The sequence below is a fragment of the Besnoitia besnoiti genome, chromosome VI, assembly GCF_002563875.1.
Source record: "Besnoitia besnoiti strain Bb-Ger1 chromosome VI, whole genome shotgun sequence".
NCBI lineage: Eukaryota > Apicomplexa > Conoidasida > Eucoccidiorida > Sarcocystidae > Besnoitia > Besnoitia besnoiti.
Genome location: NC_042361.1, coordinates 321,706 through 338,160, shown reverse-complemented (window position 1 = coordinate 338,160; position 16,455 = coordinate 321,706). Strand labels below are relative to the sequence as shown.

Below are 16,455 nucleotides of genomic sequence, written 5' to 3'. Positions count from 1 at the left end.
GGTGTTAGTGTCACCACAAATACCACAAATACGATAAAATCCGTAACTCTTCTTCTAAAAGCGGCACTTAGATCACACCCATGCGAAGGAAAACGAATCTCACGCTAACAACAAGTGGAGGCTACGGCAAAGAAGGCCGTCTGCGTTCTCGAGTCCCAGGCCGGTTGAGACGCCCGCCAACACGCCCTAGCCCTGTCTCTGAGCTACGCAGACATCATGAATTGCGGCTTGCGCCGCCCAAGCGACATGATCTGGAGCCCTGTCTTTTTCTTCTCCTCGAAGAGGGCACCGTGTGTATCTGCGGCAGAGACGGGCGGCAACGCCATGGGGCGCTCCATCTGAGGGGCACAGGTGCCGTCCTCGCCTTCTGGCAAGTAGCCCTCGGGGCACACATAGATCGGCTTCTGCTGGTCGTTCACAACGCACTGTGTGCCATCATACGTGAAAGAGTCCGGGCACGTGATTTGTCCTGACCGACGCGTCTGTGGCACAGAGAACCAAGACAACAAAGGAAGGTGAATCTCAGTGCCAGATGGATCACCACCAACGTTCGCACCAAGGATTGCACACAATGCTTCAAGGCCTACTCGCTTCAGCTTACTGACGGTAGGAGCGCCGGGTGGCTGCGATCGCTAAGAAGCAGAGAAGTAGACCTCCCGAATCATACCTGTTTGATGCATTTATCTTTGTATGGCGTGTAGCCCGCCGAGCAGGTCTGTAGAGGAGCCACTTTCTTTCCCATAACGCATTTTCCACCCTGGAGTTCAAAGCCAGGCCCGCATGTCAACTTTGGGTCTGAGTCTTCCTGCAGAAGACAGTCTGCCCCAACTAGCGCTGCACCAGCTGGGCACGTTGCGACAGGCTGAAAAGCCTTTTCCTTGACACAGACGTGGCCGCGCTGATCGAAACCGTCTGGGCAAACAGCTTGAGCTGTGTGCGTCTTTCGGTTCAGACATGTCCTCTCCTCAGTTAGTTCCCCTGCACGCAACGCAGGACCGTTTGGTGAAGCCACACGCAGATGCAAGCCAAGTTCGAACGAAAACAACAATGCAGACAGAGAACGGCGGGCATGCAGAAGCAGCATAAAACAGACAGATGCATCGGAGGGGATGTCAGCCTGTTGACAGTTTCAATCGCTTAGCAATCTGCACGTTCGGGAAAAGCCAGGTAGGTATCACACGAATATTGTCTTCGAGAGATCGCCAAAGGCCAGCTTGACAACGCCAAAATCGCCTGGTATGAGGACGCGCACTTGAGACTCAACACAAATTGAGGTCCTGTCAGCGCAAGGAGAACTGCTCTAACAGGTACAAGTCAGTTTCCTGCAAATATGACTAGCGCCGATGATGTGCCGCTAGGGACGTCACGCGGATACTGAGTCATTCAGAACGCCCACATGCCTGTCAGCTTACCTTGGGTGCAAGAATATTTCACCGGAGCCACCGACGAGCTCATGCACTTCATAAGATTCTTGTCCAGCGTCGCGTTAGGCGGGCATGTATGCGTTGCAGATTTGTTCTCGATGACTAGGCAGGCGTCATTCATCAGCCGCCCCGCAGGGCAGTTGTTCGTCGGCTCGACGGTACGTCTCTTCTCGCAGTTACGACCGTCAAAGAAGTAATCAGCTCCCGGGCACTTCAAACGTGGCGGCTCCTTCAGAATCTTCACGCACGCGTCTTCGTTTGCCTGGTAAGTGAAGCCCTCTCTGGGAAGCAAGAGCAGAGCATGCTACGATGCCGTAGGCAATCAAAGAACTCAAGACACGTTGGAACCCACTGGACATCGGCATCCAATGGCTTGACTACAGCGGAAATATGTAGGAAATGACGCATGGTGAAAGACGTTTTTGTTCCAAGTGTGCTACCACGGATGCGCACTGAATGGCCTTGTCTTGGATCTCTACACAGTACGCCGGAGAGCCTCCATGTACATGAACTGTGCAACACCTGGACTCCACTGGTTGCCTCCAAGTGACTGCAGGTGAGACTTAGCGTGCCGGGCTGGCCATTAACGAGCCCTCTAGTCCATAATGGAGATGCCGCGCTTACCGACAGACGCGCTGCGGTTCCTGAACTTCGCTGGCTACGCACTGGTTGCCCTCAAGGCGGTACCCATCAGGGCATTCGCTGTTCGACGGAACCAATTTTTCTTGGACGCATGCAAGAGTCCTCGCGTCGTAGTGGAACCCGTCGTCACACTGCATGTCCACTGCTTCTACAATCTGTACGGCAATTTCACGAAGCATGTCATAAACAGCGTTCAGCGGGATGAGCCTCCACTCTCTTGCGACTGACATGTGGAAGAATTTCTCGGCAAAGCGGTTTCACTCCAGAGAAACATGTCTGCAGAGGGCGGCAGGATGAATATCACATGCGGTGAATCCTTCCCTCCCGAGGATCCCCTTTACAACAGTGACCACAGCACTGCGACCGCAGCCACGAGACAGTTGTGCTAGTATTGCTAGGTCTGCCACTCGCGGTACTGCGTCCCTGAAGTGGGCAATGCCTACCTCGCTGACACAGACAGAGTTCTCTAGGCGGTGACTTGGGGGGCACGACGGGCGTGCAGGGGTCTCATCGCTGCTAATGCAAAGTGGCGCAGGCTCGGACACGTCGAGCGTGCCCGGCTGCTGGGGCAGCGCGGAAGTTGTCTGTGATGGAGAAAGGATTTCTTGAGCCCCTTGACTTGGTGCCGGCCCTGCATGGTGCTGAGCTGCCCTCAAGGCGCTGGCGAACGGCTTCCTCTTTTCAGCATCGGGCTTTTCGAAGAACGAGACAGCTGGGTCATCATCGTCTTCGTTCTTCCTTCCTCGCCCAAAGATACCTAGCGTGCGGAGGCGAGCTACTGCCTCGGCAGTCTGGCTTCGAGCGAGTGAACGCCGATACTCAATTCCTTGGGCAGCTAAACTGAAACCGGGGGGGCAATGCTGCTGGGGAGCCACCACATCTTCCTGTATGCAGAGATCCCCCTTGAGAACTGAGGGATGAGGGCACCGGAACTGCGGGGACATGACCGACACGCCACTACATTTATTGTTAGTGAGCTTTCGGTCAGCTGGGCAAACTGGGACCGCAGCAGTTTCAACTGTCGTTGCGCATAACCTCAAAGAGCTGTCCAGTGAGAATCCGGGTGGACACGATGATTCGCTCCTGGTTTCTTCCAAACAAGAGCATGTCCCGTTAACATCGAATTCGCAGTTGCCCGGACAGGACAAAGAGAAGGGCTGCTTAAGATTTTTCACGCAAAGCGCGCCAGAACTGTCGAGAACAAAGCCTGGAGTGAAGGCAGACATTGACAGAGGTCACCATGCATGTGTCACGCCAGTTCTGGGAGAAGCGCGATTCTCCGGGAGCACGCGTACCGCAACAGCTGTTTCATTACGAATCATTTTCGGCCCGAACTCTATTATTCGTGCCCCGAGGTCGCAGTTAGCAGTGGGCTGTGCAACAGTCCACTACGGCAGCCCGCTCCAGAAGAACCGGCAGTTTTATACTTCACCTGCATCACTGCATAGGTACGCGCTCCCTTGAGGCACGTGGCCCTGCTACCCGATCAAATTACAAGGTACGGGCACCGCGGCGTGAGTGCCAGAATCCTACCTTCTGTGCAGAACGCTGTTGCTTTCACTTCCTGAGCTGCTGCCGCCGATGCCTGCATGACCACCTCCAACAACCCAGAGGCCAGGGGGAGAAAAGTGAGCCTCCATTGAATATACATGGTGATGACGGTGTGGGGTATGAGAATGCCGCTGCTGCACGATTTGTTCCAGGAGAGAAATCAAACAAAAGCCCTACGATACGAACGCAACCACCAGTACGACTGTACACCGGAAACATGTATGAACAGATGGTAAGCATTCGACTCGAGCAAACCATCGAGGCTCATGCTGCTTCGTGCGGGGTCGTCTCTAGGCCACAATCGACCACGCGAGCACCGGCGACCCGCCGGACTCCTGGGCTCTACATCGGAGGTGACAGGCAAGAGAGGCCGCTCGACAGTGGGGTTAGGCAATGGAGGATTCATATCGTTTTCGGTTTGTGTGTTCCCCTCGTGTTCGACCGTGCCTGCAGACTCCGTTTGGTGATGCTCCACCCGTGAGGCAGAAATGATCTGCGGACCGTTCGCCCACCTACATGGGGGGAAGGCAATCTGGAAAATAACCCCACGGTGGGGCCGCTCATTGAGCAACGTGTTACTCATGTAACTGCAGGTCATTACAAATCAGTAGCGTGAACAGAAGAACAAGAGGAAGACCTGTGTCGGACGATCATGAATCACGTGGCACCCTGTGAGCCCCGGTCAATAGTGAACCGTTACACTCAGAAACTCTATACCTGTAAATCAGTATGTAACATATCTTAACTCCGCGCCTGAATGCTACTTTTTCGCCGTGTTTCCGGCGCCGGAAGTAATTCCGTCCAGAAGCCTGGTTCGTTAGCATGCTGCAGCTACATTAGTTTAGCTGAGAGCTGTGCAGAACTTCTTCGACACACACTCTAGCCTGTATAACACCGCATCGTTACAGTCTAATCTTGACAGAGATAGCATACAACAACAGCATGAACGCCACAACACTGTATTTTAGTTTGCTGCGTGTCCTTTGGAAAAGCTGACAAAAGTATGAAAAGGTACGGGAACGAAGTTGGTAAGGTAAAGGCAAAAACAAAAACAAAGTACGGGCACCGAGGATCGAACTCGGGATCTTCTGCGTGTTAGGCAGACGTCATAGCCACTAGACCATGCCCGCTCCGGCGGTCGTCGCAAGAGACAAGACGCCAATCGCAATCAAAAAAAGGCCTCCCCAGCGTTTTTTTCTCTGCTCGGATGCGGAACCAAATATATGCCTCCCTGCAAATGAGCATCCGGCTACGCGTCGAGGGAACAGCGGAGCGGAGAGAAGCCTTACGAGACTCACTGGTACCCACTGAGAAAAGAGCAATTTCCAGGGCAGGCGATGGTGACACACGTTAGATGCCACTGCTGCCAGCGTTGGTACCAATGGATGATCAGCGACCTTTCCTTTAACCTCTCTCATTCGTGTTGGTGAGATCGAACCGCTGCAATGAGATGCTGGACCCGCTTGATATGTGAATATATCTACATGCGAATGACCTCAACGACAGTGTTCTCCAATGCCGTATCTATGAGAGTTCGCTACTTCATGTACAACTACACTCTGTAAATCTTCTGAAGGAGACTCCCTCGTTCTTCGCGAGCACGCCTTGCCGCGCGCGTAGACCCTCATTCTTGGGACCACGCATGGCAAGGCCATGCTCATACCACAAGGGAACACTGCATGTGCGTACAGCAACTGAAGGTCCTTGTCAGGGGCAAATGCGCGGATTATTTGCCGTGCGTGGCTGAATCGGCGCCTGAGAAGGAGATGTACTGGTACAAAACTGATCCGGGGGGGGGGGGGGGGGGGGGGCTCAGTTCCACACACGCATCGAATACTTCGGTGATCAAAAAGCGGCGAAGCGCCACCGTAACTTGCTGCCCCCACCACTGTTTGTAACTCTACCACCGTATTTCTCCTATTCAAGAAAAAGAGCAGAGTCCGATATTACACGTCACAGCAGCTGTCCATTGTCACTTATGCACGCATATCCGGGAACGAATTGCAGTGTTCACCAGCACAGACACCCTCCGCGCGTTCTCATCCACTAGATCACCGATTCCGGTCGTGCTCCGCTTGAGACCTGGGCTTGCACGAGCACTGCTCCTTTTCGGGCACGTTCTTCATGACAGAGTCAATGTGGTTGCCGCATCCGGCCCTGGCACACCCAGAAAAGATATCGTCGAAGAAGTGCGGATTACCGGTATCTTAGAAAACACTCGGGAGCGGCATTTCATGCGCCGAAGTAGTGGATTATTGGTTTGTTTCAACAAGACGTCGAAGGAACCCTCCTGGCGGTCCAGTCGGTCGCACCCTAACAGTATTCGGCCGCACGCTGCTCGTCAGCCAGGAGACGAGGCGTCACACCCAAGCACAGCAGAAAACGACGCATGTCCACGCATACCTTGAGTGGTAGCGTAAAGACCAGCTTTACTGGGTTGCATCAATAAGTGTTTCGCGTAAGCTACCATGAAAATCACGCCAGGAAACCTCACGAGCGCTCCATCTTTTGTTTTGAGTGCGGACCCAGGACCTACGGCGACTCACATCGAGTTGCGGGGTTAGCACCAGTTGAACGGTATTTTATTGAAAGGTGACTCACCACGTCCTCTTGCCGCATTGCGGACACTTGACTTCGTAACACATGTTGGATGGAAGTTCCTGGAAACAGTAGAGAAAACAAGGAAAAACCCATGCTAATTGAAGCCAGCATGTCCTGCATGTACGAGCGACAACGGGCGCGCCGTACACGGAAGCTTCTTTTACGCCTTCCGCCGGCATGAGATGTCCTGCTCACCGGTGTGCAAATGTCGTCTGTCGAAAGACAACCCTTATGAGGGAAAATTTGTAGAAAACAAGTGAGTCTCAAGATGCAAGTGAGTCCTCAGAGCCCCCCGCTCCCGCTGTCAGGCCTGCCATGCCCGGGTGACCCGTCACACGCTGAAGTCGTTCATGTCCCGCGTGTGTACGAGCCCTAGCGTCGTGTTTTATCAAACAAATGCAAGAAATGGGAGCTGCGCTCCTTTTTTTGCAGAATGAGAGTGCATTATTCTGCAGCCATGACCTTAACTTCACCGTGTGTTCGATTCTTCTTGTGCGACCTGCCGTGCGGTTGACAGTGAGGCTGTTCGGGGGCCACATGCATAAATCGTGGAAAATGGTGGACGCGACAGAATTTTCTTGACGCAGCTGGCTGCCTTACCGCTTACACCCCAAATAGGACGATTTCTCCAGTCGTCTATGAGCACAACACAAGCGAGCGAGGAAGCAAACGCAAAACGAGAGCCCGGTCTCAGTGCGTCGTTAGTGAAATCCACCGCAGTCAACATAGGGGGGGCGGGGGGGGGGGGGAAGGCCTCCAGTGCCGCCTGGTTGAGGTACCTGGGCTTGCCGTAGCCTCGGTGAACACACGTTTCTTGTCAGCAAACCCGCCGTGACATCTGCAGGGACAAGCGCGGTCGCTTGAACAGCAGGCGCCGTCAGCATTCACCAACTCGGATTCACTTAGTGGTTGTCGTGTCCACGTAACCTTCTTCGGCGTGTCGGCCGACTCGCGCAACTACCCTAAACTAGAGTGAAAAAACTTTGCTGTGACGTGGCACTCGTTCTCGCTCTGAGAGCCTTGTCAACTGCATGCTGGCTTGGACGCAGGGCTGGTGAACTGACCAGCCTCCGGCGATCCAGTGTGCTGTTGATGTCACGCCGCGGAATCGAGCCCCCATCAACCGGCAGGAGCCTCTGTCTACCGATCCGCGGCCGGTTTCGTCCGGCGCCTGCGGCTTTTCGCGGCACACGATGAACCAGTGGCTTGCGTGATGCAGATGCACGAAATCAACCGTTTCGCAGAAAGTTTCAAGAAACATACTAACAAAACGAAAGACACCATAAGGCCTCAGGCCCTCATGGACGACTATTCCGTAGTTTTTTTTCTACTGTCCGCATCACGGGCATGACTCTACGTAAAAAGAAGCGTGCTGGACTTTTACAGCGAGCCAGCTTCGGCAGCCGTCCAAAGACAGGCGCTACGAACAAAGCAGCTCACTGCTTTCTTCGGATAAAACGACTTCCCAGGTTATCTCCCGGCTTTCTTCTGAATTGTGCTATCCAACTATGCCAGCACCCCACGTGGAAAAACCGTGAATTAATCAGCAAACTCAGGTAGGTAGTTGATGTTATCGAGGTTTTCCTGAACCTGTAAAACGCATGACATAACACCACTTACAGTGCCATGCCACGCGCCTCATACCAAATACGGAAAGAAACTACGGAAGGACACAGCGCCGGAGACATCCGATATCTGCCCATTATTCAGCGCAGTGGTCTGTCTCCATTGACCCAGACGTCGCGCGCCAGCCGAGCTACTGCGCATGCCAAATGCAGATAAAGACTTCACTGCTCGGTGTTCAAAATACTCTCGGTGGACTGCTCAAGACAGCTAAAACTGTTGTGGGCGAAACTGTGCCACGCCCATGTTTGCGCTGCCCGTGACGCCGCTGCTTTCTGAAAATTCAGCCAGCCACCTGATCTTTCAGATCCGCACGTCTGCGTTGTCCGCCGAACGGCTACTTGTCAAAAGGCCTCACCTTAAGCTTCGGGTGGCCCTCCAGGTTGAGAAGAGTCGCAAGCTTCTTTGAAATGGCTGCAGGCAACGTAGGAACACAGCGCATGGAACAGGGCAACGGCGATAGTCACGATACTCGCCAGCCAGTTAGCTTGCACCTCTCAACGCAAAGAGTAATGCCAAAATTGACGGCACGGCCCTACTCTCCGTAGTCTCAAGAGACGAAACCCACTGGTTGTAGCTTACCTGGCTGCTCAGAGAGACCGCAAGAAGCGCACACGTCCAGAGCGGTCTGGATAATGCCGTCGTCAGTGATGCTCAGCCGCGCTCCACCCGACTTGTAGTGGTTCAAAAGTGACGCGTAGGCTGCGGTGGCAGCATAGTGGAGCTGTGCGACCCCTCAAATCAGACAGGTAGACAGGGAACTCAAGTTCAGCTTGATGGGTTTCTGGACTGCCTGCGTTGGTTCTGCTCGGCCGCAACCGCAGACACACAGTTTCTCGGGACCACGCACGCACGTGCTGAAAACAGCAGAGACTCCGCTCTGGAAGCGATCTCCACTGCAGGTAATCGGAGCAACGAGTTGGCTGCCAACGACACCGACTCAGAAAACGGCCGTCCGTTTTGCATGCGGGAATTTCACCGCCAGCGATACGCTTCGCGCAGGCTGGAGACCGGCGGTCCTGCATATATGTGCGCGTATGAGGGGAAGGAACCACATGGTGTGCTCACACCACGGAAGTCTAAGCAGATGCAGACGCAAAAAAAGTGGTTTAATTGGTACCGGCCGGCCTTCGCCACAGCTCCGCGTTCGCCTGCACTCACCTGGGCATTTGTCTCCCAGCTTTCGAGCCCTGCAGTGACTGCTGGCGTCCGCTGCTGGAGAGCCAGCTCCTCCCTGCGTTGAATGGGCAAGTCATGGACAAGCTGCAGGCAGCACACAAACGTGCGACTGCGACAGGCGGCTGATACTCACACACATTTGAGTACCAGGAGCGAGCGCGTAATTTCTGTCGTTTGGATTGCCACGCGCTGATTTCTTTCGTCAACAAACCCTAAACCCTAAACCCTATGACCGTGCAACTCCACCTCGCGTGGGCGATGCATACCCGCAGGGTGTGCGAGCTCACGCTTTCGTGTGGAGTCCTCTGTCATGCCGAACCGCGTCCGCTAAGCCGCCCCCCCGCTGAACCCGAAACCCGCCCCCCCAAATTGGCGCGCTGAGATATAGATTAGTGGAAAAAAAATATTCCATGCTCACCCCCAGAAACGACTTCTCTGCCTCGTTCAGCAGCAACACGGCCCGACCACCTTTTCCTGGAGGAATAAACACAGAGGATTTTCGGTGAGCACAGCGTTTCGCGGCGTGGCCTGCGATCCGCCGCCAATTCAGCCGTAGGAAGAGACAGAACAACCGCAAGCGGCGGGCTTCTTCTGCGTAATGCAGCGCTCACGCGGGGCGCAAAACGAAGCAGGTAGTGCCTCCGCGGATACACTTCGATTTGATAAAGTACAGACGATTGTCTGGCACTGCCGTGACCGCACGATGTCCCAAGCGAAACCGGTTCCCTTGCAGTCCGCTGGCGAACGCTGACTCGTGTGTCGCGGAAACCACCGATCTGAAGCCCGCATCGAAGTCGGGTTCCCCTGTCAGCAAGGCACATGACGACTCTCGTTCCTGATAGCTGCAGCGGCCGCCGCGGCTTACCAATTCGACCAGTTCGTCCGACACGGTGTATGTACAGCTCGCGCGTCAGCGGCGCACAAACCTGCAAATCGCCGCATAGCTCCATCTCAGTCAAGCGGGTGTCGGCGTGAGGAGCCAAAAATCCAGGCCCTACCGGCCAGAAAATAGTGGCGGCGGGTCTGACGAGCTGAGAACTGCAAATCGGCGTCACCCTCCCCTCCTGCACCACACGCCCACTCTGCACGTACCTGAATCACCAGGGAAACATCGGGGTAGTCCACTCCTCGGGCGGAAACGTCGGAAGAGAACAACACTCCTGACCGTACAACCGCGCGAAAGAGGATCCAAAAATCCTTAGGGTGTGACTGCGAAGCAACCGAACTCTCAGAGCTATGTTGACCACTGGCGGTGACAGAGGGCCTGAACTGTATCGTCCGTGGCGTCCCGTACCTGCTCGGTCTCTGCTGAACCGTGACGCTGTCGCTGCTCGGGCGCTGCTCTCTCGCCGTCGGTGAATCTCGTAAACGCCAATCCTGAAAATGCCGAGACACATAAGAACCGCAAAAGTCCATGACTCGACAAACACCTGGCCGCGAAGCCGCCAGCCCGCTGCGGCACAAACACCTGTCACTGGCCCCGCGTGCATGCCTACCGCATCGCGAAGCAGCTACACACATCTTTACGTTGAAATCACTCAAACAGTCTCTTTATTATTATATATTACACACAAACCAGCACTTCCCGCCTGCAAACACCAAACAGTCATATATGTATGTATAGGGACGCGCCAGCTTATCCATAAAAATGTCTGGCGCCGTGTATACACGAATGCATCCGCAGAGGCTCAGCAAGCACGTCAGCGTAGAGGCGAGGAGAGCTGACATACGCCTCGAATTCGGAGCATCCGGTCTTTCTGGACTGCTGGCGGTGCCAGACTCTCTCTTGCGCTGAGGCAGGAGACGGTGGCGCACATCGCCTGGTGGCGGGGAGACTCAGGTGTGCGGCCGAGAGGAGACTGACGTACCGGAACTGCTCGCGGAAGAGCGTGGCGAAGAAGGAAGTGAGACGTGCAGTTGGAAAAAAGACTAGAGAAATACAGCACACGCAGTATCCAGGTGGACGCTGAAAACTGGGAGAAAAACCAACAACAACCCACCGCTTTTCTGAGTAACGGAACACAATCGTCCCTGCCGCGGTGGCTGTTGTTCCACAACTTGTATTCTACGTTCTTGGTTTGCCGAGACAGGTCGGCGAGTATCCCTACCAACCCTTGGACAACCGGTGACCGTCCGCTCCTCACGTTCTGAGCTGCGCCAGCGTGATGAACACAGAGGCTGCACTTGGACTCTACGATGATATTTATCGAGGCGACCAAGAACTACCCCTGCGGTCAGTGAAGGGCCATCCACCCGTAGTCCGACAGGCGCCGACACACCAGCCGCGTCTCAGCTCGTTCTTCCGTCTCCGCAGCCAAGGGGAAAGAACATGGGCTCGCCGTCAACATCCCACGCCTCGACTATCAAGCTGCCTGCGGATGCGACGCGCTCAGCGGCCCGGAGAGAAGGCGCAGGAAGCCTCAGAACGTCGGCCTCCCGCTTACCCATGATCTTGTATGTGTGGGGGTGCCTTTCGAACTCCTCTCTCAAGATGTTGAAGAGAACTGTCGCGGTCTTTTTCGCGGGATGCACCACGACGCTCTGCTCGACTCTCGCATGCGTCGGCTTCTCGTCCGGCGCCACGCAGTCCTGTTCAGGAGCAGACAGACGATGCAGACACGTGCTAATACATGCAGAGGGGCGTGCCCATAGAAAGGTGGCAAGCCTCAAAAGAGCCACAGCGCCTCCCCCCCCACGCTTAAGGAGACATCTCTGCTTTCTGCGTCCTTCATCGCCTAACAACTCCGCAGCTACCGGCCTCGCCTCCACACGCAGCTACGCGACTATGGAGGACACCGCCCGCGGCAAAACCAGCTCGTGAGGGCTGCCGCAGCTAACAGCTATCACGGCGAAGAGAAAGAACAACGCTCGTCCGCCTGCATACCACAGCTCGAGGTGACAGGAGTGCTCGCCACCACGAACCATTCACAAGGGCGCTTCAATCCGCAGCGGCCGCCACCGATGGTTCCCTCCACGCAGACATGCTTTAAAGGGCCGGGCGCTTACGAAGAAACGGTAGTCGGGCTTGAACATCCGAGAGGCTATCTCTGAGGAGACACATCACCACAAAGGCGAGGCGAGACTGGCGAGGAGCTGTGGCAATGCGCGGTTGTCGAAAGCCCAAACATGAAGGTTACCACACCCCCTTCACCCGCACTTCGCCAACTACAAATTGCAAACGTGTATGACCGCATGCTTTCTGCAAGCAACAACCAGCGGCAAAGGTGCAAGAAGCTGTGCGTGTCCCCGAAGCGACAAAGACGTCAACAACTCCCTGCTGCTCACCCAAATAGAGCAACACGCAGCCGGAGCCCCGTGACCCAGATGGGCGTCTCGTCCTAGAGCCACGCCCTAAACCCTAAACAACCAAGAGGCAGGCTCGCCACTCGCGCCTCCTCTCGCGCGATCCCGCCTGTCGAGACGAACCTTTGACCTTGTCGGTCAGCGTGGCTGAGAAGAGCAGAGACTGGCGGTTGCGAGGCAGATACGAGAAAACTTGTTTGAGCTCCTCCAGGTGACCAAGCTCCATCAGCCTGCAAGGAACGGACAGCAGCCTAGAAATTCGAATATCCAGAGGAGCCACAAGGCCCATTCGGGCCTTGGGGTCGGGCGGGGGGTGGGAGGTGCTCGAGAGGCACAGCCGAATACAGGCCGGCTCGCCGTACCCGTTTTCAGTCTCCTTTTCTTCAGAGGCTGCCTCCAGACTAGCACACCCACGAGGCCTACCACAGAGCGCATGCGTTCACTCCACGCGATGGATGGCAAATACTCGAGAATATGGGACGAGTTGCCGCAGGATTGCTGCTGCGCAGGGAATGATTGCTTTCTCCCTGTGCGGGCGCGAATGGAGGGCGGCAAAGCGAGACCCTAATGCGGCAGCAGAGTGAAAAACTTGCCTATCGGCCTCGTCCAGCACCAGGACCTGGAGCTGCTCGAAGAGAGCTGAGAACATGAATGTGCCCTCCAAGTGATCAAGAAGACGCCCTGGTGTGCATACAACAAGCTGCGGCCGCTTCCGTTTCAAAAGGAGCTGAAGCGCAAACACAGACCGTAGCGACATCACACACGGCCGCAGCGCGTGAGCTGCTGCCTCTCGCCTGCAGGGCATCACCTTGAACGGATCTTCGGAGTTTTCCTCAAACTTGCGCGCAAGCTCAGATAGGCGCCTTCAGCTTCGGGCGAGGCGAACGAAGCATCACCCCAGAGCCCCGCATGCCTTTTGCCTCCACATGCTGCCCACGTGTGTGGTGCCAAGGTTCAACGGCGCCGCTCATAAGCCTCCTGGCGAGGACTTTGCGCCTGAAGAGGCTGAGGGCGGACGCGTCCTCGCGCTAGAGACAGGCCAACGCGCCACGCTGTCGCACTTCGCTTACCTCGTCTGCCTTCCGCGGATTCCCCCCAACGAGTGCGGCGACTTCGAAAGGATGGAACGTAGACAGCTGCTCTGCCTCGCGAAGAATCTGCAGAAAAGACATCCGAGCGGAATGCGTAGTCGTGGCTCACGCAGGCTGAGCAACGATGTGCGGGGGCGTGTGCGACTTCCACCAACTGAATAGGTTCGCCGGACCGGAGGGGCTCCGGCGCTACATCGCGAACCCAATCGCTCTTCGAAAAGACAGTGCGCAGATATTCACCACCGAGCGGAGACTCGACAGACACACGGAGCGTGTGCGTGCGTCGGCGCCGCGCCTTCGAATTTCGCCAGCGAGTTTGCCAACGTGTCTCTGGTGGCGCGAACGGGCGTCGCGGCCGCGCCGCAGCCTCTCCTCGCCGCGCGTCTCGGGGCTCCCGTCAGGCACACTCGCGCCGTCTTACCTGTGCCGCGAGCTCGCGCGTGGGCGCGATGATGAGACCGCCGACTCCAGCGGGCGGCTGAAGAAGGAGCCGCTCGATCACGGCCAAGAGAAAGCAGAGAGTCTTGCCGGTGCCTGTCCGCGCCTGAATGAGGCAGTCGCGAGCTTGCCCCTGCGAGGTAAAAGGCGCCTTCCCGCAGAGCGCGGCACGAGCATAGTGTCGCCCCGAGGCCTGCGCGTCGGCGTCCACAGCGCCCGCCGCGCGCGAAGGAAGCAGCTGAGGAAACAGAGCCGCACAGGGACAAGAAAGAAATGGGGATTTTTCTGGCGAAGCCGCCAGAGTCTTGGGGCGTCCCTGACCTAGGTGCGGGTGGGCGCAGCGCCAATGCCGAGTACAGAAACCTCCGCGACAGCGGCGGTGCATGACTCGTTGGCGCACGACGATCGACTCTACGGCATCCGCATCCCGAGGGAGGCGTGAGACCGCGAGACAGCATGCACGCGCGCACGCCGGCGCTGTGAACGGTTCCAGCGAAAGCTAAACTCGCAGCAGCCGAATCTGCGAAACGCGAATATCTGCGCGAAACAGATGCGAAAACACGTCCCGCGGCGTCTGCGTCCTTCTCCCACACACGAATGGAGAAGAGTTGGCTAAAGGCAACGCCTGAGCGCAAGCGCCGAGGTGTCGCACCTGCGGAAGCAGCAGCGCCTGCTCTTTGGTGAGCGTCCTGTAACTCAGGAGCGACTCAAGCGCTCGGTAGGATCCCTCAGAGAGGCGGCCGGTCCGCAGCAGGTCTTCGAAGGTGAGCGCCTCCGCCGCAGCCGCTTCGTCAGTGCCGGCACCGCCCTCGAGCCGCGAGGAGGGCGCTGAAGAGAAGAAGGCCGCAGAAGGACTGAGAGAAGGCGCATGGTGCGCAGCGGGGCTGAGGAGATTGAGAGAGAGACGAAGAGCAGCGCCAGGGGAGGCATGAAGTCGACCGGCCTCTCTGCTGCTCGGCGCGCTGCGCGCCGGTGCATATACGGAAGTCCAATTGGAAGGCTGTCGCTGCAAATAGCGATCGCCGGAAACGGCTCTAGATGTTGACACAAATAATCTACAGTATGACCTGATATCTTTTATGTGACGAGCGGAATCCGGGCCCCGTCCACAGACGAACCCAGAATCCCTGACGCGGCCAAACAACGGCTCTCCCGGCATCCACTGTAAATCAAGGCTGGGCAGCAGTGTGCAGGGGCCGCGTAAAATGCCAACGCCGCATCGTTTCGACCCCTCCTCGTGAAGATGACGACAAAGATAGACACTGCATCGAGGGCTTTCCGCCTCGGCAATTGGCTCTGAACGTCTTCCAGGCGCGCAAGCGGCGAAAGCGCACCGGTCGCCTCTCAGTGCTGAGCGGCTGAGACGCTCCGGCGCGCCAGAGCGACAAAAGCGGCTCAAGGCCATACTTGCCGACACTCCATGAGAGGCGCCGCAGGTCTCAGCGTCGCAGGATGCGGCTGTCGCTCGACCCATGCGAAGCACTGAAGGCGCCGGATGCGCAGAGGAGCCGAGCGCCGGCGCGGGAGACTGCGTTGGTCGTGGCTGCGCGCTGAAGAAGTCGACCGAAAGACAGGCCTCGCGGCGCGCCACAGGGGAGACTGAGCCGCAAGGGAGCGGCAGTCGACGCCCAGAGACGAACGAAAGCGACACGAATGCGCGGCGCTGAGGGGCCGCGTCGGTTCGCTGAGGCCGAACTGCGTCGGAGCTCCTGCTTCGAGCGGGCTGCCCCGCGCGGCCGCGGCGCGAGACAGTCGTCGGGAGGGCGGATGACAGGGGCAGCCTGGGCGATGAGTCGACGCCTAGGCGCAGCGAGTTTGCAAGACGCAGCCCCGCGCTGGCCGGCGCCATTGGAGCTTCGTCAGAGGGGAAGACGGTGCGTCGAGAAGCCCACAAATGAGAACGGCGACACCGGCGTAACCGGGAAATCCATCTAGCTGGCACAGGCGCGCGGACCCGAGCCCAGGACGAAGAGATGCTGTCGCGAAGCGTGATACGCGATGGAACCGGGCGGGAAGGCGGCATCGATGCAAACTCTGCGTCGACTTCCAGGTGCTGCAAAACGAGATCCCGAGAAGGGAGTTCGCGTTCCGCGCGTGGCCCGAGCAGGGCCTGGCATCACCAAACTCGGAAAAGCCTCACACAAAACCAAAGTCGCGGGAGGCCACACCCATATACAAGCAAGTGTTTCCGATCAGGAAGGTCGACAGGCTTCCGCCGCATGCCGTATGAGCTTTTACAGCGCCGAGGAGATCTAAAAAAGTTGTTTTTTCTTGAGCCTAGCATGCCGCTGCTACGAAGCGCGTGTAGCGAGCGATTGGTCCCCTTGAGGAAAAGCATCACTAGGGCCTGCCAAAGTCCGTCGACAAAACTGTTCACCAGTCTTGAACGAGCGGAACCAGTGAAAGAAAGGAAACGTTCAGTAGTGGAGGAATGCCGGTTCGATGGCAATCTTGAGCGCCCCTCCAAAGTCGACGACGCATGCAACGTTTTTGCATGCAAAGAGAGCTGCGCTAGCTGCCAAGACAGATGTCACCCTTCGGGGAAATGCAGCTGAGCGATGGCAAAGAGGGATTGAGTCTCGCCTCGATAGCCGAGGCTCGCA

The 16,455-nt window shown here is 56.8% G+C and overlaps 2 protein-coding genes and 1 non-coding gene across 3 annotated transcripts; all 3 read right to left on the bottom strand.

The window, feature by feature from the left end:
- Window positions 1–203: 203 nt before the first annotated feature.
- On the bottom strand, window positions 204–3,717 carry BESB_064840 (oocyst wall protein OWP3; the record flags this gene model as incomplete). Its single annotated transcript, XM_029364879.1, has 6 exons — window positions 204–482; window positions 668–978; window positions 1,413–1,705; window positions 2,049–2,221; window positions 2,510–3,273; window positions 3,600–3,717. 6 exons carry the CDS (start codon window positions 3,715–3,717, stop codon window positions 204–206), a joined length of 1,938 nt encoding a protein of 645 aa, XP_029218462.1.
- A 957-nt stretch (window positions 3,718–4,674) lies between these two features.
- BESB_069930 lies at window positions 4,675–4,747 on the bottom strand. Its single transcript has one exon. It is a non-coding gene; the product is annotated as a tRNA-Val (tRNA).
- A 3,010-nt stretch (window positions 4,748–7,757) lies between these two features.
- On the bottom strand, window positions 7,758–15,701 carry BESB_064830 (DEAD/DEAH box helicase domain-containing protein; the record flags this gene model as incomplete). Its single annotated transcript, XM_029364878.1, has 17 exons — window positions 7,758–7,808; window positions 8,200–8,255; window positions 8,424–8,565; window positions 9,003–9,104; window positions 9,439–9,494; window positions 9,886–9,946; window positions 10,113–10,180; window positions 10,315–10,397; window positions 10,889–10,949; window positions 11,465–11,609; window positions 12,027–12,067; window positions 12,447–12,553; window positions 12,917–13,050; window positions 13,394–13,480; window positions 13,836–14,090; window positions 14,505–14,736; window positions 15,187–15,701. The coding sequence occupies 17 exons, from the start codon at window positions 15,699–15,701 to the stop codon at window positions 7,758–7,760; spliced, it is 2,196 nt and encodes a 731-aa protein (XP_029218461.1).
- Between the last annotated feature and the right edge of the window lie 754 nt (window positions 15,702–16,455).